We start from the raw sequence: 26,594 nt of genomic DNA, 5'->3' as shown, positions 1-26,594 counted from the left end.
TTTCTCTGGGGGTATATTCCAGGTACTCATCTCTTTCTGGGTGAAAAGAAATTCCCCTCTAATCCCCTATCCGCTCTATTTGCATAGAATGGTGCTGTACGAAGATTAGTGGGTATCAGTGGAGGTGGAGGAGAACACCAATGGGTGGTGGATTTTGTTTTCCCCTTCACATGGTAATGTGATAATGCCCAGACGACTATAGTTTTTGATGACACATTTGCCATTATTTTGGAGAATCTCGTCCATGATAATTGTGGAACTTGAACTCAGTTAAAAAACATTTCATGCAGCATTAGTGAATTTGAAGCTGTAGGACTGGTCTGAAAATCTGACTGATTCACTGACATTTTTGTGGGTAAGAAATTTCAGTCCTCCTCTTGTCTGGCCTGCACACCACTAGACTCACACCACTGTAGTTAACTCTTCAACACATTTTGAATACATTCTCACCCTATTTAATGTCAGTATGTTAATATTTTTGTGAATTGCTGATGTTAATTTAAAAATATTTTTAAAAATTAATTAAAAAAAATATGTATGTATGTATATATGTATGTATGTATATATGTGTGTGTATATGTGTGTGTATATGTGTGTGTATATGTGTGTGTATATGTGTGTGTATATGTGTGTGTATATGTGTGCGTATATGTGTGTGTATATATGTATGTATATATGTATGTGTGTGTATATATGTATGTGTGTGTGTATATATATATATATATATATATATATATTTCATCCACTATTGTCTGCTACCAGCAGTTGTTCTGAGACTCTTGTGCAGATGGGATTTTTTTTTCTGGTTTATGTGTCTGCCTAGACAGTGTCTGTTAAATCCAATTATCAAAGAGAATGTGCTGGTCTAAAAAATAAATGCAGAAAATGCTGCAGATATTCAATAGGTCAGCAATCTCTAGAACGGAGATGGGGAAACACTTTTTCGCACAGAGTTGTGAGTCTGTGGAATTCTCTGACTCAGAGGGCAGTGGAGGCCGGTACACTGGAAACTTTCAAGAAAGCTAGATAGGGCTCTTGAAGATATTGGAGTCAGGCGATATGGGGAGAAGGCAGGTACTGATTGTGGATGATCAGCTATGATCACATTGAATGGCGGTGCTGGCATGAAGGGCCATATGGCCTGCTCCTGCACCTATAAGAAAAAAAGGGACTAATATTTCAGGCTAGACCTTTCATCAGAAAAACCCCCAATGAAAACTGAAAATGCGAGATGCAAAAAAGTTTAACATTTTAAATTATCTGAAGCTAATTGCTGAGTCTAAAAATGTATAATTTCACCATGCAGAAGATGTGCTGCTCCTTAAGCTTAATGTGGAGCCTTATGGGATCAATCTCATTCAACTTGTCTATAGCTTTCAAGATTTTCTTTCTTCTGATGAAAGGTTATCTGACCCAAAACATCAGTCCTGTTTCTTCCTGCACAGATGTTGCCTGACCTGTTGAGTATTTGCAGGATTTGATCCATATTCAAGGACACTGTGCCTAATCTGCTGACACTGACTTCACCAGCAAATGTGCAGAGGACTGTGTACCAAAGAAGATGGTACGTGCGTTCCTCAACCAGAAACCATGGATAAACCATGAGGTTCACTCCCAGGTGATCCACGTTCGCAGCATTCAAGTAAACGATTACAAGTAGTGCAAGAAATGTATCTTCGATGTTAATATAACGCGAGGAGTTATTCAAGTGGCTTCTAAAGCCTTTAAAATGTAATTGTATCTGTCTCCACCACTTCCTCTGACCTGCCCCTTCCAGGCTTTCACCAACCTCTGTGTGAAAAGCTTAACCCTCAGATCTCCTTTACATTTCTCTCCCCTCACCTTAAACCTGTGCCCTCCAGTTCAAGACTCTCCTTGTCAACATTTTGACGAGGTGGTGAGTATATGCAATGAGTGGCTAGGTGAAGTAGTTGAGGCAGGTACAACAACAACTTTTCAAGAAAGACACCATGGATAGGAAATGTTCAGAGGGATATGGGCCAGCACAGACAAATGGAACTGGTTTGGATGGGGCATCTTGCTGGGCATGGACTAGTTGGGCCGAAGGGCCTGTTTCTGAACTGCATGACTCGGTGACTCAATTACTGTGTCTATGGTAGAAATTGCTTCTCTACTGAAGCAGAGGCAACAGCCACATCTGACACGCCCATTTGTAGTTGTTGATGAGTAAATTCAGTTTGGAATAATGGGTATGTTGAAACCAACAACAGAATTTCATGCATTTGATTTCTCTGTTGGAATGGCAAAGATGGCCACTCTAGTTATGACACGCTATCGACGTTAATCAAGGAAGTTCAAAAAACCAAACTGTGATGAGACTGGATTTGATTCTGGAAATTTGATCCAAAAGCACTCTCAACATAAGAAGGGTCCTCCATATAGAAACATAGGAAATAGGTGCAGGAGTAGGTCATTCGGCCCTTCGAGCCAGCACTGCCATTCAATATAATCATTGCTGATCATACAAAATCAGTACCCCGTTCTGGCTTTTCTCCCCATATCCCGTGATTCCCTTAGCCCTAAGAGCTAAATCTAACTCTTGAAAACATCCAGTGAATTGGCCTCCGCTGCCTTCTGTGGCAGAGAATATCACAGATTCACAACTCTCTGGGTGCAAAAGTTGTTCATCGTCTCAGTCTTAAATGTTACCACTTATTCTTAGACTGTGTCCCCTGGTTCTGGACTTCCTGACCCGCTGCTGCTTGACCCGCTAAATTCCTCCAGCAGTTTGCTTTTTTAAAGTGGTAGAATCCGGGGAGCATATTGGGAATAGAGAGAGAGGGAGAGGGGGGGGGGGGGGGAAATCAAATAGGATTCATGCAGGATCCGTGTCAATGGGTGTTTCATGGCCAGCGATGGGCTGAAGGGCCATTCCCCATGCTGTATGGTACCATGAAAAGCCACATTCATTCATCCTCAGATCGGCCTCTCTGGGAAAAGAAGCGTTGCAGCCTCATCGTGACAAGGTCACGTTTTGGCCAGCTGGGTGGGCGCCTGCTCGGCAGTCTCTCAGATGTTCCCTCCTGAGCGGGAGTCGCAGGACCGAGGCGGTGTTGGGCCGATGCAACAGGCGACACTGGTTGGAGACTGCCCGCGGGTTTAATCCCAGATCCAACACACTGCTCCATTTCCACCTAGCTCTGTGTGGAAATTATATATTGTTTTAACCCGGGAACGCGTGGGGCCAAAATTGTTGCTCTGACTGGCTCAATGTTCATCCTCATCCGCAGAGACACAGACGAAAGTCAGCAAACAGAATAAAGGACAACTTTCCAAATGGCTAAAAGAAGGCTTTAAAACTCCATAGTAAACAAAACAATATGGTTGACGTTAAATTAACATATTTGGGGAATCTCAACATGGCCCTGCTACTTGTTTACATCACAATTTTATTCCTTTGGTTCCAGAAGTGGCCGATTCGCGCACTCCAAGCCGTGGATTGTGTTCCGATCTGTTAGAGTTTCGATCATCCCGATGAGAGGGCCTGAACATCTGTAGCAGCGACTGAGGAGGGTTCAAGGTCCTGACCACGGTGAACAAAGGAGGAAGATGACTGAACTTTATTGCCTTCCATCACAGTGAAGAATGTTGATTCCACTGTGGTGGATGTTTATGTTAAATTCTATTGTGTATTGTGTTCTCTGTACTTGTATGGCTCTATGGTAACTTAAATATCACTGTACCTTAATTGGTGCATGTGACAAAAAAAAAAGTGGACTTTTGTGAGAGAGTAAAACCAACCGACCAATGGACCGAGGAGCCAACAGTTGTCGATGATTCAATAAGAAAGTTGTCGATAAGAAAGAAGGAGTAGAGACACTTTTAAGAAGTATAATAAAGTTTAGCGGACATTTTACCTATGGAGTTTACATAGGTCCTGAAAACTCCAATGAGCCAATTAAAATGCCCGGTCAGCGAAGGAGATTGCTACGGCTGCTGTCAACTGCCAGTAACTACATAACGACCCCACTCCACTGCACTACGAGTTAAAAAGAACCATGCCGACCTAATTTTACTTGCGGAAAATTTTCAACATGCTGAAAAAATTTCCGAGCCCTAGCTGAGGCCACTAGTATTCGGGAACTTCCCTCGAGCTTGAAGGAGAGTTCCAGCGACCACATATGACCTCCTAGGACCACGTGTCGACCGTGCTGCGAGTTTGACGGTGGAAGGCACTCTTTTAAACTCGCAGATTAGGTCGCCCAAGTGGGACAGCCCCCTCTCCCACACAGAGTTTCTTCGCATTTCAAGAGTCATGCCTGCTTCCCGTTGACGCCCCTTCATCGAGTATGTGGTTTGCTCTACCATTCAGACACCTTATCTCTTATTGTTTCTATGTCACACAAATGCCTTTTTAAAACATTTCATTTCACAGAGAGGGTAAAATATCCTGTTTCTTTCTCAGCACTCTACACGTGCACACGTTATTATTCATCACCATCTGCAGGACACTCGTACACGGACACTCACTCGAAAACCTTGGTGGCGACTTAAATATAAGGTTACTACTTCTGCTGATGCAATGAGCCCGATATTTTAAACCTTTGTCTCTTTCAGGGGCCACCGTGCCTTCCTTTGTCTGAGATGTATTGTTACTTACGTTCCTACAAATGTCTGCTCCCATATCGTGGCATATTTCTTAACTTGGACACAATTTTCCCACATTCTCCCATCGATTTTCTGCTTTATTCAAATGAACTTTCTTTCTCGGGTGCATTGATCATGTCGCCTTTTGCAAATGGACACATTGGAGTTTGTTTCCCCTCATAGACATATAAGTATCCTCTTTCGCGTGCCACACTCTCCCGCAGACACATTGTATCTCTCAGATGAAGTATCTGTCTCTCACAGCTACCAATGTATCATTCTCTCACTCAGGCGGACACATGGTATCGTTCTCGCAGACAGATAAAGGGTATCACTCTCACACAGATACATTGTGGCGTTGCATGCATTGTATCTCGCCTCCCCCACTCAACCACTGCACCTTTACACACACAACATGCTGGAGTAACTCAGCGGGACGGGCAGCATCTCTGGAGAGAAGGAATGGATGTATCTCCACCCGAAGCATCGCCCATTCCTTCTCTCCAGAGATGCTGCCTGTCCCGCTGAGTTACTCCAGCATGTTGTGTCTACCTTTAGTTAAGCCCCTGTCCCACTTCGGAAACCTGAACGGAAACCTCTGGAGACTTTGCGCCCCCACCCAAGGTTTCCGTGCGGTTCCCGGGGTTTTTGTCAGTCTCCCTACCTGCTTCCACTACCTGCAACCTCCGGCAACCACCTGCGACCTCCGGGAACCGCACGGAAACCTTGGGTGGGGCGCAAAGTCTCCAGAGGTTTCCGTTCATGTTTCCTAAGTGGGACAGGGGCATTAGTGTCTACATTTAAACCAGCATCTGCAGTTTATTTCCTACACTGTGCCCTTATATATAATATATATATGTATTATTTGTACTGTTTCTCTTCAATGTCCCCGCACTCTGCGCTCACTCGCCCCCTCTGGTGGCGGCGCCGCTCCCCCCGTGGACGCGCTCTCTCGCGTGAACGCGCCCGGCCTCCTGCAGTCGCGCCTTGCGCTGGCCCCGGGAGCGCGCGGGCGCCTTACCTTGCGCGTGCACGCACCCCCCCCCCCCCCCTCATCATCATCCTCTCTCTCTCTCTCTCTCTCTCTCTCTCACACACACACACACACACACAAGACAGAGCCGGAGCAGACATGGCCGTGGTGTGAAGTGCCGGAGACACCCCCCCCCCCTCCCCTCTCTCTCTCTCCCTCCTTCCCTCCCCTTTACCAAACACTAGCACCCCTCCCCTTCTGCATAACATCATGCATCTCCTACACCTCGGTGCAAAGTGCTGAAGTGTGGCTTTTTCGACACTCGGACACAAAGAGGGAGAATGGCGGATCGCAGCATTGATAGTCTGGCTCTTCCTCTCGAGGTGAGGGCCAAGCTGGCCGAGCTGGATTTGGAATTATCCGAAGGTAAAAGCCGATTTTTTCCCCTCACTCCTTCTCTCTTCACGGGGTTCCTCTCATTTGCTGCCTTGCTCCCCCCCCCCCCCCCCTCCTCCTGTGTCCTATTCTGCCTTGTGAATCCTCCACACCTTCTCTCTCCCTCTCTCCCTCTTGTTGCTCAGCGATATATTAATGATAACGCGTTGCCTTTCAGCTCAATCTGTGACATTTCATTGAATGCGAAGGAGGTGAAAAAATATTACTGGGGCTGGGCTTTGCTGTGTTCCTCGGCTAACGGTTTTACAGCAAGATTTCTGTCCTCTGATTTCCTGTTGTCGAGGCTGTGATTTCAGATTTTTTTTTGTGGAAATAAGGAGGTCTAAATTGTCATTCTAAAAAAATGCAACCCGTGGCGTCAATTCAGATTGTTTTCATGAGGTGTAACGATTAACATGCATCCATTTATCCGCCAAACTTAAAATCGCAGCATCAAAAAAAATCATTTGATTGGAGAGGCGTGTTAATCAAGTGTGTGTGTGTGTGTTGTGTAATGCACAACAAAGAGATGTTCGGTTTAGGGATATATTCCAACTCGTACACAGATTGCAGACGGTATAATTCGACTGTAATAGCAGGAGTTGGCACAGTCCCTTATACTTAACCCTACACCTACAAGATGGAAAGGGCTGCAAGTGTGGGGATCATTAACGTGCCAGCCAGCGTACTTTGAGGCCGAGGTGGCATTGTGTTGGGTGTGACGCTTGTCGGCTTGTGATCTCAACAAGACACTGCAAATAACGAGCGCAGCTTTGAGTTTAAGATTAAAGGCAGGCTTTCTTGCCTTGTGGTCCGTGTTGGTTGGAAGGTGCCCATAACACATTGGGGCGAAACCCCTATTCGCCCTCCACTAGAAAATAAATGTTGCGAGAGCTCGGTTCCCAATGGAAAATGCTGGAGTAACTCAGCGGGACAGGCAGCAGCATCTGGAGAGAAGGAATGGGTGATGTTTCGGGTCGAGACCCTTCTTCAGATCGGTTCCCAATCGGCGGTTTCCAGCAGTGTCTGCTCGTGAACGACTTCGTATAGACTTCGAGTTTCTCCTCCTCGCTGTGCTGCTTTGAATGTGCTCTGTGCTGGACAGACGGCTCGCTGAAGGCGGGCTCATCTTTCGGAAAGAGCTGGATATTTCGCCGCGTTCGGTGCCTTTGTACAATCTGCCGAATCAGGAATTAATAGGAACCAGCATCCGGCGTCTGGGAATCTCTGGTGAATGGTTAAGGGATCACATTTGCAGCTCTAGTTTAACCCCTTGTGTATTGATCAAGATGTGGACCAGGAGCTGTCATTCGTGCATTCAAATCTAACACAGTCCTCGGCCGCTCGTTTTTGAGCACAACATCGCGCTTCTTTTTTTAAAAAGTTTTTTAAAAAAAGAAAACGTTCTTTTTACCCACTTGTAGTGTCAACTACATTCCGTGTGTTTTGTAACATTGGAGATCCAGGGAAAGACAGTCCGGGCTGTTAATAATTTCCGCACCAGTGTGAGCGCTCCGGATGGGGTTTTGTCTAATTGAAATCTGATTCTTTAAACGACGCGACGTTCAAATCAAAGTGTAACGTTGTGATTTTTTTCCTGGAAACTTTACGCTCATGTGTTTGCAACGTGTGTGTGTATGTGTGTATATGTGTGTGTGTGTGTGTGTATGTGTGTGTATGTGTGTGTGTGTGTGTGTGTGTGTGTGTGTGTGTGTGTGTGTGAGCTTCCACCGTGACACTTTCGATAACTCGTAGAAACGGCGATCGGGAAGCAACACTTCGCTTCAATCCTTTTATGGGCGGTGAGGTTTTTGACAACGCATTGGTTGGATCCGACCCAATTTTTTGTTTACCGTTACAAATTAAACACTTATGACACGGTTGGGATTTTCGCGCAAGTAGGAAGTGAACGGATACCAAATGCAGTGTTTTTAAATGTATATCGCAAACGCTGAGAAAAGGCAGCAATCTCGTGACACGAAGTGGTTACTAGTGACGGCTATTCTGCAGTGTGATTAGCTGGCAGTTTGAAACTGCCTATATGTGATCTCCACACTGACTCAGAATATTTAGTATGTTATATAGCTAGGGAGTTTATGCCATAGTGGTTCCACATAGCCTGGTCGCTTCACATTCAACTGCGCGGTTAGTGGACATTGATTTTTCTTCCTCTATTCAGATTTTGTACTAAAGTTATTTACTATCAACTCCAGATTTGAGGGAAATTTAACCCCTCCTCATCCGCGTTTAAAAAAAAACCGCGAAAGATAACATTAATAAGCGAACAGTTCTGTCAGAACAGAGTTGATGGTCAACTTTAGGGCGACTGAAGGAAATGAGTGGACCCTTGACAGCTTAGTCAGGGGCAAAGGTGAAGGTGGAACAGCGTTCAGCGCTAGGTGTTATTACTTTCAAAGTCAGGGATCATCTTGGCACAAGAACGCAGAAGAAAATAAAAAACAAGGCTTGATATTTGGACTAGCCGAAGGTGTGCACTATCCTAAGAAATTGTCGCTTCATGTCTGTGGCGAGCCTTGATCCACGTGCCTGTTACAGCCATCCTCTAAATCCCTATGTAGTTGCTGTTTATGGATTCCCGATCAGAACGGAGTAGTGATTTGATCGTGATGCAACAAATGTCAAACATCCACTCGTTCTAGATACCAAAGAGTTGACCAAGGTTACGGAATCAAAACTCATCGTTGCCCATTGTCATCACCAGAGGAGATAAGAATGGAGCTGAATACATCCAAGGAAGAGATGTGCAAGCAGCGGTGTCATGTTACATTAGAACATAGAACATATTACATTAGAACATTAGAACTCGTTCTTTTCCTGGCCGCAGCTTTCTGGGGATTCATCATTTGCAATGCTGTTTTTACAATTGTTTACTGGCTGGTTAACTGTGACAGGCTCCCCTGAACTCTTTTGGTTTGGGAAATTAATAGAGAGAATAAATCTATTAATCCAACCAAGATGCCTCTTGACAAAACAGTTCAGATCACTAATTTTGACATTGACATTGTTGCAATTTAAAGTTCATTAAAGTTCAATCCTGGATCACGATTTTAATTTAATTAAGCAACATTCTTAAATTTTAGTTTGTTTGCTAGCAGTTCAGGTTAATGCATGAATAACCCCTCTTGACCCTCTAAGCAACTCCATCTGAGGGAAGGGAAGAGAAAGACATAAATGCATCAGTAAATCCATACCCCTCAGAACAAATACACTTATGCATAAAGATTATGTTAACCCAATAATTTATGTGAGTTGCTAAACTTTGTGAACTATTTTTCACTGTAATATTGAATAATTCTCTATAAATAAACAATCTAAAGGAAGATCTTCATTTTAGTTATTAATACACATTCCTGGAATTAATCTCACTTCAAATGAATTCAATGCTGTTCACACAAGGTCAGGAGGAGTGAAAATATTAGATATTCACTATTTTGTTATTCAGGAACTGCCTGTCTGGTAGTCAACTCTGCTAGGTGGGAGAAAAGTGGTTGAGCTATCTTAGCAAGCGAAAAGGAGCCAATACATAGAACAAAGAACAGTACAGCAAGGAATCGACAGTTTGGTCCACCATGTCTCTGCCAAACTTGATGTCAAATTAAATTAATTCCTTCTGCCTGTACATCTCTCTGCCTGTACATCTGTAATTCCTTCTGCCTGTAGTATCCCTCCATTCACTACATATTCACAAAACTATCTAAAGGTCTCTTAAATGCCACAATCATATTTGCTTCCATCACCATCACTGGCAGTGTGATCTAGACACCCACCACCCTCTGTGTATAAATTAAAAAAACCTGCCTCGCACATCTTTAAAGTTTCCCCATGAGACTTTAAAGATCAAGCACAGGTACTTGACATTTTCACCCTTGAAAAATATTTCACACTGCCTCCCCTATCCATGCTTCTCAATTTTATAAACGGATCAGTTCTCCCCACAGCCTCTGACACTCCAGGGAAAACAATTCAAGTTTGTTCAAAGTGTCGGAGGGAAGGAGGTATATAATCCTCCCAACATTTTTGCAACCTCCAACTGGATTCCACTACTGGTCACACCTTCCCATCTCCACCCCTTTCTGCTTTCTGCAGAGACCATTCTGCCCGAAACTCCCTGGTCAATTCGTCCCTTCCCACCCAAACCCACCCCCTCCCCAGTTACTTTCCCCTACAACTGCGGCAGATGCAACACCTGCCCCTTTACCTCCCCCCCTCGACTCCATCCAAGGACCCAAACAGTCTTTCCAGGTGAGGCAGAGGTTCACTTGCACCTCCTCCAACCTCATGTACTGCATCTGCTGTTCCAGGTGTCAACTTCTCTACATCGGCGAGATCAAGCACAAGCTCGGCGATCGTTTCACTGAACACCTTCGCTCAGTCTGTCTTAACCGACCTGATCTCCCGGGGGCTCAGCACTTCAACTCCCCCTCCTATTCCCAATCTGACCTTTCCGTCCTGGGCCTCCTCCATTGTCAGAGTGAGGCCCAGCGCAAATTGGAGGAACAGCACCTCATATTTCACTTGGGTAGTTTACACCCCAGTGGTATGAACATTTACTTCTCTAACTTCAGATAGCCCTTGCATTCTCTCTCCATCCCCTTCCCAGTTCTCCCACTAGTCTTACTGTCTCCGATTACATTTTATCTTTGTCCCGCCCCCTTCCCTGACATCAGGCTGAAGAAGGGTCTCGGCCCGAAATGTCGCCCATTCCTTTTCTCCAGAGGTGCTGCCTCACCCACTGAGGTACTCCAGCATTTTGTTTCTACCAAGTTTGTTCAACCTCTCCTCAAAGGACCTGTCTTATTTAATCCTGCTAAACCTTACATATGTTTCCATTTTTCTTTTTGACCCAGTTTACAACCTCTCTCATCATCCAATGTTCCCTTCCCTTGCCACGTCCTTCCTCATTACTGGAACATGCAGGTTCAGAACTTTGATCAGCTGGTTTTTAAACGACTCCCACATCGGGTTGGATTTACTCATTGACGTCTACCTAGCTGTTGCCTAATAATGTATAAGATCAGGAGGGGCATGGATAAAGGGCATAAGCTTAAATGAGATTTAATAGGGACCACGAGGACAATTATTTCACTCATTGGTTAGTCATATCTTGATTGAGCTGCTGGAGGATGCTATAGGAGCCTGCATTATGATTTTCAGAAGACATTTGGACTGATATATGGAGAGGAATGATTTAGAAGGAATATGCAGAAAAAACCTGCAGATTCTGGTTTACATCGAAGATAGACACAAATTGCTGGAGTAACGCAGCAGGTCAGACCCTTCTTCACACTCGATCGTACCAGGTCAGAACCCTTCAGACTTGAGAGTCTTAAGAAGGTTTCAACCCAAAACGTCACCTATTCCTTTTCTCCAGAGATGCTGCCTGACCTGCTGAGTTACTCTACCTTTTTGTATCTATCTAGGGTTTAGAGGGGTATGGGCCAAATGCATGCAAATGGGACTCGCCCAGAATGCCAACATGGTTGTCCTAAACAAGTTGGGCCGAATGACCTGTTTCAATGCTGAATTATTCAATGACCCTATGATCTCATTGACATGGGTGAAACTGGCCTGTCCCAGCTCCTAATTTGTATATTCAGTTTTTAAATTTGAGCTGTTTTTTTGCACATTGCAGCCTGGACTGTGGAGACTGACAGATGTGTCATGAGCCAACGAGATCCCATTGGTTAAGACCAAGCATTCTGTGGCTGACTGAGCTCCTGTTACTGTGGTGTCGAAGTTAAACTCAGGATGTATCTTTTTGTCAGAACCAAAGGTTGTTGGTGAAAGCTTAAATGGGGATCTTCAAAATAGCTTCTGTGCAGTTTGTAACATGGAAAGGATCTGCATACTTACTGTGAAGGGCTTCTTTTGTTTGCATATTCCATATATTCCTGTAGAATTCGATTACTTCTATACAAAGGGCTGCTGGAAATGTTTGTAAGTTCACCTCAGATCATGGGCAAGTGTAAAAATGATGTCTAATCTCTTGCCAATGATTAGAAATGTAATCACATGCTCACTTTAGATTAAAGAGGGTGCTTTAGTCAGAGGGCTGACTCCTTTTTATTACACATTGACCTTTTCATGCATTGCATTTGCCAGAGATTTGATTGATCAAGATTTATGGCAGTTCTATACGAATGGAATAATATTTCCATAATTTTTTAACTAGATTTCAGTGAGGACATTTCTCCAACACCTTTATGAAGATGTCTCTTAAAGTATCTTGAAACAATGATGGAATTTAAATTCTGAAAATATGTATTTGAATTGAGTTCAGTTGTGCTGCTTTGAGCTGTAAACAAGCATGCTAATTATATTTTCTATCAGGCAGTCTGTGTATCCATTCTTAAATATTGTCCAATACTAGGTGTGTTTTGTATTTCCACAAATCTGGCAATTTATAAATAATCTGTCATCTGTCCATTTTGTCCTAAGCTATTTGAAGGATTGTAGAAATAAGTTGTTCCCTGGGTGCACAAAAACACATTTTAAAAATAACTTCATACGGGTATGTATGATCTTCCTCATCATTCCCTTCATCTTATCCCAGTTCAGCTTGCTTTGCTGAACAACTAAACCTTGGATAAAGAAGCAAAAGATATAGGTTGCCTCGGCATTTGCAGTGAGGATTTTATTTCTTGTGCGGTAGTCAGTTTTAATTCTGGATCAGTGGAGTATCACTCTCAAAGTCATCGGAGAAATTGAACACATGGAATTGGTTTTCCTCATTTCCTGAGCAGAAACAGGAAGCTGCAGAATTTTTTGATTCTTGATGTTGGCGATGAGGTGCAGTAGTGGGGGTGGGAGGGAGAGAATCCATTGCAAGAGGCATGAAAGCAGGCAGACTTCAGCATCATTCACTCAATAATACTTTTAGCTCACTTTTTCTGCACAGTGTGTTTTGCAGTTATTCAAGTTCCTAATATAGCAATTGAATAAAAATGTGGACCACCACATTGTGTGCAACTTGGAGCTGACATTTTTTTTGGTTTGTTTGAGATGTTTGGTTCAGTTCGGGATTTTTTTTTCCATTTACTGTGATAATTTGGCAAAACCTGATATTTCTGATTATTTTTTAAAAATCGAGTAAATGTGCCACGTTTGATTTTCTATAAATAATTGATACAGAGTGGCACAGTGGCACTGCTGGTAGAGCTGCTGCCTCACAGCGCCAGAGATCTGGGTTTGGTCCTGACCTCAAGTGCTGTCTGTGTGGAGTTTGCACGTTCTTTCTGTGACTGCGTTGGTTTCCTCTGGGTGCTCTGGTGTCCTCCCACATAATAACTTCATGCGGGTTGGCAGGTTAATTGGCCTCTGTAAAATTGACCCTAGTGTATAGGGAGTGGGTGAGAAAGTGGGATAACATAGAACTCGTGTGAATGGGTGAGCAAGGGTCAGCGTGGACTTGGTGGGCTGAAGTGTCTGCTTCCATTCTGTTTCTCTAAACTAGAAACTAAATTTATAACCGTATTAATAACACTTGCATGTTCAAAGTCGTCCATTACTCTCAATATTTTTTATAAATCTGGGATTTACTACTACATCTCATTCCCTCCTCTCATCCCCTGAGCTACAATCGTCAAAGATGTGATTTGGTATTCTGTGTTTACAAATAAATGTCGTCGTTGATGGGTGATGTCTGTGCACTAACTTTCAGTAGCTACATTCTTAAAGAAAGAACAATGGTTGGCATTATGAACTATATTTTCAACACAGCTTTAGACGTTAGAGAGACCCTAGAGTGGAAACAGGCACTTTGGCCCACCCAATCCGTGCCGACCATCAATCACACCATACACTAGCACTATCCTTCACACACTAGGGACAATTCACAATTTACAGAAACCAATTAACCTACAAACCTGCACGTCTTTCGAGAGTGGGGGGAAACCGGAGCACCCGGAGAAAACCCACGTCGTCACAGAGAGAATGTACAAACTCCATATAGACAACAAGAGACCCTCGGATTATATCTTTAATTGGACTTTTCTGGAGTTATTCTTTATAACTTTATTCCCTTTATCCTGTATCTGTACACTGTGGTCAGCTTAATTGCAATCATGTATAGCCTTTCTGTTGACTGGATAGCACGCAACAAACAAGCATTTTACTGTACCTCGATACGTGTGACTATAAAGCAAACTAAACTAAACCTGTAGTCAGCATCGAACCCGGGTCTCTGGCGCTGTAATGTCATTTAACAAGACATTTTTAAGCATATATGAGCGTGTTTTTCTGACCATTTACAAGATACCAAAATAAAATAAGGTTAAAGTTAGCTGGAATATTGGTGTATTAACGTCAATTGTAGCACGATATAGTGTCATAACCAGGCTAATCATACTATATATGAGTATGTTTCTGAGGGAACTGCAGATGCTGGTTTAAACTGAAGATAGACACAAAATGCTGGAGAAATTCAGCGGAACAGACAGCATCACTGGATAGCAGGAATGGGTGACGTTTCGGGTCGAGAGCCTTCTTCAGTCTGAGCTATATATATATATTCAGTATGTCAGTACATCAGGTATTTCAAAAGAGAAAATAAGCAGAGTGCAGAATATAATATTACAGCCACAGATCTACAAAGTGCAGATTAAAAAAAAAGTACAAGTTTGCAACAAGCCAAATTGGAGATTGGGAGATTGGAGGTGGGGGTGGGGGGGGGGGGGGGGGTGGGGGGATGGTTTGCATGATGGATTGGGATGCATTTACAACTCTGCAATTTCTTGTGGCCTTGTACGGAGGTGTGCTTCCCTGGTCGTAGTGTCATTGTGGTTGGACCAAGAAAAATTGTTGGTGATATTTTCACCTGGGAACTTGAAGATCCCAACCATCAACTCTTCAGCTCCATTGATCCAGACAGGGCCGTGTACACTTCACTCTGCTTCCTTCCTGATGTTAATGACCACCTCCTTCATTTTGTTGACATTGAGGGAGAGGCTACTGTCATGACATTGTGCTACTAAGTTCACTATCTCCTTCCTCTACTCTGTCTCATCATTTTTTGAGATCCAGCCCAATACAGCAGTGTCAACTGCAAACCTATGAATGGTGCTCCAACATAATTTGGCCGCACAGTCATGAGTGTACAGAGAATATAGTAAGTGGATGAGAACGCAGCCTTGACGGGGCACCAACGTTGTCAAGAATCAAGTATACAGTTGCCGAAGGGAACTGAATTTTAGGTCCAGGAGTTGGAGATGAGTTTGGTTGGAATTATGGAGTTTGGAAGAAGATACTTTGTTTCATGACTGGAAGATACATGCTTTTCTTCTTGACCTCAGCGACAGGTTGAGCCATGTGTTTTATCGGATCTTGGAATGGATATCTTCATGGTGATAGAAGTTGCACTTTCTTCCAGAGCAAAGAGCATTGAGTTGTTTGCAATAATATAGATTTTTTGTTCTTTATCGTCTGCCATTTTCTGGATGAATTATAAAAGATGAGGTCGAATTAATGACATACAAAAAAACCCCATTTCTGCAGACATATTTAGAGTTTGTATTTTGAGATCATTAAATAGACAATAGACAATAGGTGCAGGAGTAGGCCATTCGGCCCTTCTAGCCAGCGCCGGCATTCAATGTGATCATGGCTGATCATCCCCAATCTGTACCCCGTTCCTGCCTTTACCCCCATATCCCCTGACTCCGCTATCTTTAAGATCCCTATCTAGCTCTCTCTTGAAAGCATCCAGAGAACCTGCCTCCACTGCCCTCTGAGGCAGAGAATTCCACAGACGAATTCCACAGAGAATTCCACAGAATAAGCATCTAACACTTTTTCAGTCATATTTTGTGGTATTATAGAAAACAGTAAAAACAACTCCATGCTGCAATTCAACCCAGTTTGTCCTCTGGCATCGAACAGATGCATTGACAGAGCGATACAGCTGAAAGTGAAGCTGCCTCTGGTTAAAGGAATCTCAAGAACAAATACATTGCAGTAGTGCATGGATATCCTTCAACAAGTTGTGAAAAAGGATTCACCTCATTGTGAATTACTTGCTTCCTAATTGTCCTGTGTGCTGCCTGCATATTCTATGTTGTAACTCCGAAGACAGGACTAAATTTAAACAGTCCTTGTTGTGGTATTCATGTTCCGCAGCCGTCTGTGACAATGAATTCCACAGATTCACCTCCCTCTGACAAAAGAACTTCCTCCTCATCTCCATCTCATTTATTCAAATTTTCTTCCTGTGAAGAATTTCCTTAATTTCCGATTTGGTGCCAGGATGCCCGGTCTTTCAATTGTAACGGGTTAGCAATTAGTTATGATAAACCTTCTGAAGCAAAGTGCATTGAAATTCCCTTGGAGGCCATAGTTGACAACATACCTTACAAAATAGACCAGAGTATATTGTTAAACAATCTACTGGCACTTTCAGTTCACAAACTAGATGAATTTGGATAAAGTTCGTAACTGGAATACTCATAAATAATCTGCATACCTGTGTCTATTTGATTAGTTGGGCAGCACAGTGGCGCAGTGGTTGAGTTGCTGCCTTACAGCACCAGAGACCCGGGTCTATGATCCTGACTACGAGTGCTGTCTGTGTGGAGTTGGTGCGTTCTCTCTGTGATCGCGTGGATTTCCTCCGGGTGCTCCGATTGCCTCCCACACTACAAAGACGTACAGGTTTGTAGGTTAATTGGCTTTGGTAAAAATTGTAAAATTGTCCCGAGTGTGTAGGATTGTGTTAGTGTACGGGATCACCGGTCGGCGCGGGCTCGGTAGACCAAAAGATCTGTTTCTCTAGAGTCTTTAAAGGGATGGAGGAAGAAGTCATATGTTTGTGTGTTCCATATGGCTGTCTTGTTTATCATGCATATTAGTCACTGTGTCTGAAAGGCCTGCTGAGTAAGTGTCTGGCAACATCTGCTAGAATTGTGGGGTATTGGCCCTCATGGTTCTCCCAATGTGGAAACAGACAGGGACTTAAGCTTTTAATTTAGTGGAAGGGAACATCTTTCAGTCTGTGCTTGTTGTTTGGATTCTGCCTTAGATTTGACTTCTGCTCAGTGCAGTGCTGATGTATGTGAACCTGAAGGCATGGACGAAGCATATGTACACTTTTCTCAGTACATCTTGCCAGAAGAGCAGTTTGAAATGTGATGCCTCAGTTGGGCACCTTGTTGGATTGATTTGGTTATGAGAGAACACTATAAGCCCTCACCTTAATCTGCCTTTGAAGGTGCGAAGGTCAAATGAAAATGAAGCTGAATATTTATTGTCGAATGAGATAGCTCAAATCCAAACTGCAAGTCTTTCCCCCTTAATCCATGTAGCATTTTACTGTGGCTGAAGTGACACAGATTGCTCAAATATTTAGGTGTTTGTGTGTGTGTGTGTTTCGTACACACAGACTCTTTGGCGAATAATGCAATGTGTCAAACTAGTGGTTTTCCTAAATGACAGAATGATCTAATTACTGCTTCCCTTTGAGCTACTGAAGAGGGCAAAAATATCCTCAGTGATTGTATATTTGCTTTCATCTGCATTGAATATCTGCAAAGCAAAGCTGGTAAATTGCCTCCTTTGTCTTTTGTGACACAGCAATCACTGCATTTCAGAAGAAGTTCATTGAATGTAACGGTGGCAATTTAGAACCTTTTTCTCATTTACTCTCCTTGTGCTCATTCAGATTTATTATTTCTTAATTTTTTTTGTGTTCACAAAAATGCACCTCCGTTGGAACAGCTGAGATGTGGCTTCTTTACATTGCGTTCTACTCATTTTGGATATATTATTAATATGCCAAGTCTGGGCAAATTATCATAAGTGGCCACTAAATTTGGAAAATTGACACAGTCACTACTTCCTGGATTGATGTGAAAACGAAATACTGTGAATAGTATACAGTAAATCTGAATTATTTGTACTCATGTTTTAGGATATGGCTGAATTTTGTAAAGGCAGTGTTTTCTTGCATATCCCTGAGTTGTCCTTTTACAGCTGCAGTCCTTTTGATGAAGATGCTCCCAAGGAGATGTTGGGCCCAGTGGAGGTCTCTCTATAAGGGAGTCTTCCCCATTTACATCGGGGACCTGGGGCGGAGATTGTTGCACAGAGCTGTGGCAAGTAATAGATATTTAAATCAGATCACGGACGTCAGCCGCCTGTCACTTCTGCGGCGTGGAAGAGACCGTGTTCCACATGTACAGTATATGAAGGGCGAGAGGTTGCTGCCCTCTGTACGACTATCTGAAGGAGCTGCTCCTCAAGTTTTTGGCTACACTTTAGCCCCACGCTCCTGATCTTTGGTTACCCGGTAAAAAAGAGTGAGGGTCGGGAGGGAGCGGGTGGGGGTGGTCTCCCTGTCAGTTTGCTCCTGGGCCTGGCCAAGATGGCCATTCGTGGGTCCAGGCAGCGGGAGGTCAAGGGTTCTGCCCGAGTCGACTGTCTGCCCCTTCTACCAGGCCTACGTCCATGCCCGTGTGTCCCTGGAGAGGGAACACGCAGTGTCCACGGGGACTCTGGAGGCCTTCCGTGAACGCTGGTCGCCACAAGGGGTGGAGCGTATTGCAGATAAAGTTGACAATATTTTAATCTGATATCTGTTTGTTTGTGAACGGCCGATGGCAGTCTTGATTTTTTACTACTTTGTACTTGTGTATAATTGAATAAAAGCGTTTTGGATTATAATTTTTTTTAAAAGGGTGATGTTGTGTGGGAAGTTGCAGTATTTAGACCCAATGACGATGAAGGAGTGCAGGGGTGAATTGATTAGTCTGGGTGTTGTGTGACTTGCAGTAGTGATGTTCCATTGTGCTTCTTGGTGATGCAGGCAATGGTGTCTGGGTGAGTTACTGCAGTGCACTTGGTGAGGCACACAGCAGCCACAATGCACAGTGATGGCAGGGGGAATGAATGAATTAATGAATAGTGAACGGGGTGGCAATCACATTGTTGGTTAAATTCAATATTTATTCCCAGCGTTGGATAAATTCAGCAGGCCTTGCAGCATTTGTGGAGAAAATAAAACACCAGCGAATGTCTCATATTAATGACATTCTGGTGTAATACATGCTGCAGGTTTGTTGGAAGGTCATCATCAGTTTGAAATGTTAACTCTGGTGCTCTATCTGCAGATGCTGCCTGACCTGCTGAATATGTGCGACCTTTCATATTCCCTGTATCAACTCTATTTGACTTTTATATGTTCCTCATACACTCGAGTATGACCATAAACCACGGAATCAGTCCTGGCATCATGTATAGTGAAGGTGGACACAAAATGCTGGAGTAACTCAGCGGGACAGGCAGCATCTCTGGAGGGAAGGAATGGGTGATGTTTCGGGTCGAGACCCTTCTTCAGACTGATGTAGAGTGTATACTCAGACTGATGTATAGTGAACCTTGTTTACTCTGAAGATGGCAATAAAATGGACAGCATAAGAAAAGATGCACTCAAACAAAAGCCTCAAGGCCCGTAAACGAACTGAATAAAATGGAGTAAAACAGAGTCTGCTGTTGCTTTGTGATGGTTGCCTTGAGCAATTTAAAATATGACTGTTTAATGCACAAAATTAAGTGTAACTGCTAATTGGACTGAAGTGGCTATGATACAAATGCAGTTTCCTTTCTAACTACAAATTGCACAATATGTTTGAGCCATTATCTGTATCAGGCTGTTGAATTATTTCCATTGATTGAAAGGGTTTTATACATACAATTAGCTTTGCAGTCTTTTTGCACAGAGTTGCAGAGCTTTGAAGAAAGCCATTTGGCTGGTCAGTCCATAAATATCGCTAATTCCTTCCTCCAGCCCTTTCTCATCGACTCTCAACATTGCTCTCTATGCCTTAGCCCTTCTAATCATTTAACTTCTTCAAAAGCCACTCTCTCAACTGGGATAATTCTGCTGAATCCCTGATTTAATTTCAAGCCGCTAGTATTTCTCTTCCTCAGCAGAAGGAACGCTCACTCCGTCACTTTTGTTGAGTTTTAAGGAGCTTTCGTGGTCACGTCCAGTGGCGGACTGGGTCTAAAAATATTGGTTGCCAGGAGACAAAGGGGGCCCACTTCATCAGGGGCCCACTTGCCATCGGGCAAGCTGACACCCTGGCCAGTCCGCCACTGGTCACATCACGGCATTTTCAATGGAAATAAACGATCCAATTGATTCACGTATATTCCTGAATCAGTAACCATGGATTTCTCAGATCAGCCCTGTTCAATTTTTGTTTTGCGTTCTTCCCTGTGACTATGTATCCAAAATATATAAAGGTGACTTGAATCGTGCTGTTAACCCAATGGTCTTAAATATGGTGCGATATACGTTTACCACAACGTCATTGCTTCTGGGTCGATGGTGGTTAACTGCTCCTGTGGCAGACCATAAATATGAAGCAATATTGACCCTGTCCTGATCCCAAATAAAGCATCAAAGTGCAGCCAGTTAGTATATTGGCTAAACCTAGACAATAGGTTTATTATTGTCACGCGTACTAAGGTACAGTAAAATGCTTTGTATTGCATGTATCACAATAGATAGAACAAAGGGGAAGATACAGAGTTTAGAATATAGCTCTCAGCATTGTAGTCTATTGTAGCGTGTCAGTTGTCAGTTAGTGTGAAGAAATCTGCATGTATTAATTGTAAGTAATCGTTCAACTTTGGTAATCAGTATTGATTGCACTTTGAATACGTTACTTATATTGATGTTATATTTGGCCAAGCCTATGCCATTACCTTTAGAAATTGAATCTTAATTGTGAGTTAAAAGATTTTAAATTTGCTAATAAAAACCATTTCTGGAAAACACGTTTCAAAGCTGCACATCCTCATGATTTGACTGATGAGTCATTGATCATAAAGCCGGCATTCTTTAACATTTCAATAAAAACAACTTTTGCTCTCTATCATTTCTGCACTTGAATTCACTTGCCAATTCTCAGAGTTTTTCAGACGAGGTGTTTCACAGAGATTAAATGTCGCGAAAATGCCATTCGTTCCGTTACAAAGCAATGTTTTGTGATAATCTTTTCCCACCCTTATACTTCCGCTCTCTGAACTTCAAAGAGAATGTATTGAAGTTGTTGCTGGAAGAAGAACCTGTGTAATGCAAGAACAAATTTACAAAATTCATACAATAGAAACTCATACAATTGTAAATTCATAATTGGAATAATTTCTTCCCTTTAGTTTTAATCATGTCAATATGAAATATAGTTGGACTAATTTGCTTCTCTTAAATCTTCTGCAAATTAATCACTCTTCCTCACTTTGGATTGTATAGAGCATGTGCAGATTTGAAGAATAGCAAGTTCGTGTGGAGGCATAAATAGTATATTTTGTTGTCGAATGCTGTATAAATCTAGATAACCATGCGTGGAGGTTCCTCCCAAGAAAAATAGGGTATTTTGCTTTTTACAATTATTCCTCAATATTAAGAATACAACTGCTAGGAATTGTCCTTGTGGGGGATTTACTCTGAAAAGGGCTCAATAACTTGGTATTCTTAAAAATTATATATAATTGTAAAGAAACAACCAGCCCAGATCAAGTCCTGTTCATAACAGCAGAATCTAGAAAAAAATTGAAAGAGTTTAAAGAACACACGCTTGAGGAATTGTTTCACCCGATGCCAGAGTTCCATCTTCACGGCAAGAGGGCCCTGAAAATCATCGGTCTGGCTGCAAGGCTACAAATGGGCCCCGACCTCGGGTGTTTCAGAGGAAGAGGACTTAACTTTCTGGTGCCTTTCCCCACAGTGGAAATTTTTGATTCTGCTGTGGGGGGACGTTTGTGTTGAACTCTATAATGTGTGTCCATTTTCTTTATTTCTTTTAACCTTTTTCTATGGTATGGAAACTTATTATCTATTTTATGTAAAGCACTTTGGTGTCAATGCGAGTTGACTTAAAACGTGCTATATAAATAAAAACGTACTTACTTACTTGCACGCTGCTGTAGTTACCTATATACACAAGCTGTCTATTTTTTAAATGAATGATTTATTGAAAGATTCAGAATGCAAACAGGTCCTTTGGTCCCTGGAGTCCACACTGACCACCCATCTTCCAGGCAGTCTAAATGTGTAGGAAGGAACTGCAGATGTTGTTTTAAACTGAAGATAGCCACAAAATGCTGGAGTAACTCAACGGGACGGGCAGCATCTCTGGAGAGAAGGAATGGGTAACGTTTCGGGTCGAGACTCTTCTTCAGACTCAAGAAGTCTGCAGAAAGATCGAGACCCAAAGCATCACCCATTCCTCCTATCTAGAGATGCTGCCCGTCCCGCTGAGTTAATCTAGCATATCGTGTCTATCCCACTCAGTCTGGTTCAATGTTGTCCCTCCTTCGTATCTACACCCTACACACTAGGGGTTATTTACAGAGGCCAATTAATCTACAAACCCATATTTGTTTGGGATGTGGGAGAAAACTGAAGCATCCGGGGAAACCCACATGGTCACACGATGAACAGACAATTTCCACACAGGCAGCACCCAATGTCAAGATTGAACACTGGCTCTGGCGCTGTGAGGCAGCAACTCTACCAGCTCATGCCCATAAGGAATAGGAGCAGAATTAGGCCATTTGGCCCTTCAAGACCACTCTGCTGATGTATCTCTCCCTCCTAACCCCATTCTCCTGCCTTCTCTCCATAATCTCTGACACCTGTACTAAGAAAATGTTTCTGATAGACATGAAGATCCTGTAGAATAAAGCCTTTATTAATTGTGCTTTATTAAAAGTATAAATAATGGAAACTATTACCTAATTATGCCAAGTCATAAAATTTCTGACTGCACTTTCTTCTGCAGCAAGTTACCCTTTGGGGAGAAAGAAGATACCAATGTAACATTTGTAAAACCCTTATTAATATGAGATAAGTGACTGTCTAATATTTCCTTCTTTGTTACAGAATTCTACCCAGGAAGTTTATTTCAAGAGAATTATATTCTAAATAGCTTATTTTGAAACAGCACATTTTGCATGCAGGATTGAAGTGTAAATTGACTTAAAATAAAATTATATTTAATGAGCTGGTGCTCTCAGGATGTTGTAGAGTGTTTAATATGGGTTTACACTAGGTTTAATATTGTCTGTTTAATATTGGCTGTTTCTAACTTTCTGGTGCTGGAAATACACTTTCATATGTGACTTTCAATAACATAAAGAGATAAAATTTAAAGGATATATGCGGGGCAATTTTTTGACACAGCAAATAGTTGGTGCCTGTAAAGTTCAATGAGGGATGGTGGTCGTGGCAGGCATTAGATTGGCATTTAAGAGGCTTTTAGATGGTCATCTGAATATGCAGGAAATGAAGGGATATAGATGATGTTCAGGCAGAGGAGATTAATTTTTCTTGGCATCATGTTCGGCATGGAAATAGTGGGCAGAAGGGCCAATTCTTGTGCTATATTGTTCTACACAACAAACAACTTTCATATGTTACTATTTAAGTATTACATTTGGATTCCTGTTCAGAATTTCTTTGGCACTATGTGAATAAATAGAAAAGAAATGTCGTACAGGAATTGCATTTTTGGCTAGTTAACTTTTTGTTAAATCACTACCCCTCCAAATAAAAATCTTCAAATGATGTCAATACATTTTAAAGAAATGAAACTTAACAGTAAACAATATTTCAGTGAGTATTTCAACGTGGTAACCTGGAAGTTTAACATGAAAGAATGGATGAACTGAACTGTTCATAGAAAGAATGAAAACTTGCAAATATAATTGAAACTTAATTTAAGAACTGAAATTAGCATGCAAATAATTAGCAGACCATTTTCCCATGAAGATTATGGAGTTAACGTTTCATGAACAGGTGTATGTTTCTGATAGTGGACTCAATAACTAAATAGTGTTAATATGTTCCGCCTTTTTAAAACGCGGTGGAAGTTTTATCATTAATTTCACAGGATGTAGGCGGTGCTGGCAGAACCAGCATTGATTGCCATATGATACAGGATACTCAACCTCTTAGGTACACAAAATTACTGGAGAAACTCAGCGGGTGCAGCAGCATCTATGGGGCGAAGGAAATAGGCGACGTTTCGGGCCGAAACCCTTCTTCAGACTGATGGGTTTCCGCCCGAAACGTCGCCTATTTCCTTCGCTCCATAGATGCTGCTGCACCCGCTGAGTTTCTCCAGTAATTTTGTCTACCTTCGATCTTCCAGCACCTGCAGTTCCTTCTTGAATACTCAACCTCTTGACCTGTTCTGAAGATATCTTTGGATGGTTCAGCTAAGTCTTCCATCCTACGATGGTGAGTCAAGTGGACAGGGTGGTGAAGAAGGCAATTGGCACGGTTGTCTTCATTGGAAAGAGTATTGAATACAAAAGTTGGGATATCAGGTTGCAATTGTATAAGTTGTTGGTGAGACCACATTTGGGGTACTGTGTGCTGTTCTGCTCACCCAGCTACAATCCTTGACAAGGACTGTAACATAGTTGTATAGTAATTAATTTAGTATATTTGTTTGTCTTGTATTACGGTGGGCGGGTTCTATTTTGTTTTATTGTATTGTAAATATTATTTTTAATAATTGAATAGTTTTCAAGCTACAGGAAAAAGCTACAGGAAAGGCGTAATTAAATTGGAAAGGGCACAGAAGAGATGCATCAGGATGTTCCCTGGTTTTGTGGAGCTTGAGTTACAGAGAAAAGCTGGATAGTCTTTGTTAGGTAGAGGATTCTAAAACCAGATGGCATAGGTTTAAGGTGAGAGGGGAGAGATTTAAGAGGGGCCTCAGAAGCAACCTTTTCACTCAGAAGGTGGTCCATATCTAGAATGAGATGCCAGAGGAATCTATAGAAGTGGATACACTTATGACCGTCAAAGATTCTTATTGTATATAGACGTGGACTGTTTCGTTATTAAGATGAAATTCTAACAGCTAGAGACTTTGGAAATGAGAGTGCTAGACAACTGGCTTACCTGTGGGTATAGATTACACGGGTGTTTATCAATGTGATAATGAGTGGATCGAAACTAATTGACAGTGAATTTGTTTTGGACAGCAAGGTGTCATATGTGAAATGTTTGTTTAATTTTTTACATCTTGATTATCAAATAATAGCGTAGAGGAGGAAGGTGTGCGAATAGGCAACCTGATCTACGTTGATTATTTTGTAGAGCTAGTTTGCCCTTGCACTGCTCTGTCATCTTTCAACTCTATATCCAGTTTACATTTGTATTTGTTTAAGAAGGAACTGCAGATGCTGGAAAATCGAAGGTACACAAAAATGCTGGAGAAACTCAGCAGGTGCAGTAGCATCTATAGAGCGAAGGAGATAGGCAACGTTTCGGACCGAAACCCTTCTTCAGACCAGCGAAGGAGATAGGCAACGTTTCGGGCCGAAACCCTTCTTCATTTGTATTTGCTCACATACTCATTTAGTTGCTGCTTACCTACATGCAACAATAAACTCTGCATAAATGTTTTCTTCTCCGGATCTTTTGCCAGTTGCCATAAATTGCATCATCTGCTCACCAATTCTTTCCAAACAGTTTCTTCAAAGTCAAAGACAAAGTAGCCTTTATTGTCATTCAGACCTTTCGGTCTGAACGAAATTTTGTTGCCTTGCAGACATACATATAATAAAAACGACAAAAACACACAATAAACACAAATTTAAAATCCACCACAGTGAGTTCACCAGGCACCTCCTCACTGTGATGGAAGGCAAAAATCTTAAAGTCCTTGTCTCTTCCCTCCTTGTTCTCCCTCTGCTCCGAGGCGACCTGTGAGCTCCCGACGCTGTCGTCCACCGGGCCTTATCTATCTTTCTTATCTATTTCATGAACATTCCTGTGTAGGAATGAACTGCAGATGCTGGTTTATACCGAAGATAGACACAGCACGCTGGTGTAACTCAGCAGGCCAGGCAGCATCTATGGAGAAAAGGAATAGGTAATGTTTCGCGTCAGAATCCTTCTCCAGTGATGCTGCCTGACCCGCTGGGTTACTCCAGCATTTTATGTCTATCTTCATCATGAATATTGTTACCAAGTCTCCTTTTAAACTTATCTGTTGTAAATAGAGCAACACAATTTCCAGGTACAAACTAATAATTTATTCTAAGACCTTTCATCCGTGCGAATTTCATACAATGCTCAACATCAGGAGAACTTATAAAGATTTAAAATACTTTCCCTGCTTTTGTATTGCATGCACTTGTTAATAAAGCCAAGATCTATTTGCACTTTAACAATTTTATCAATTTGAAATGACACATTTGTAAGATTTGCAATAATGCAAATGTCTCTCTCCTGCATCTATTTCAAAATTATACCATTTAAATTTTATTACTGCTCCATATTTATGGATTTTTTTTTCTGTTCATGACCATTTCTTTTGGTCTTGAACAGAAACAGAACATGTCGTACAGTAGATCAGGCAGCATGTATTGATTTTGTTCAAGATTTTTAGCACTTGCATTTTTAATTAATTTTTATCTTCTGTTCTTTTGCCTCCTCCCTTCACTGTTAACCCCATAATTCTCTGCACGTAGTGATTTTCAAATGTGTACCTGGAAAAATATAGGCTGTATTTATGTACTTCCAATTTAAAATAGATGCACT

General features: G+C 42.1%; 1 protein-coding gene across 6 annotated transcripts in view; it reads left to right on the top strand.

Moving 5' to 3' along the window:
* Window positions 1-5,701: 5,701 nt before the first annotated feature.
* Window positions 5,702-26,594, top strand: part of dip2c (disco interacting protein 2 homolog C) — a 539,567-nt gene continuing 518,674 nt past the window's right edge. For 5 of the 6 annotated variants that reach the window (XM_033044735.1, XM_033044743.1, XM_033044718.1 and 2 more), the window contains exon 1: window positions 5,704-6,007. In XM_033044735.1, the coding sequence (XP_032900626.1) occupies window positions 5,923-6,007 (85 nt within the window). In that variant the 5' untranslated portion in view covers window positions 5,704-5,922. Of the gene's footprint in view, window positions 6,008-26,594 lie in introns of all 6 variants that reach the window. The other variant, XM_033044746.1, reaches the window with a different exon arrangement.

This window comes from Amblyraja radiata, chromosome 2, assembly GCF_010909765.2.
Source record: "Amblyraja radiata isolate CabotCenter1 chromosome 2, sAmbRad1.1.pri, whole genome shotgun sequence".
NCBI classification, from domain to species: domain Eukaryota; kingdom Metazoa; phylum Chordata; class Chondrichthyes; order Rajiformes; family Rajidae; genus Amblyraja; species Amblyraja radiata.
Note: the sequence above shows the minus strand (reverse complement) of the source record. Positions and strands in the feature narration are given on the sequence as shown.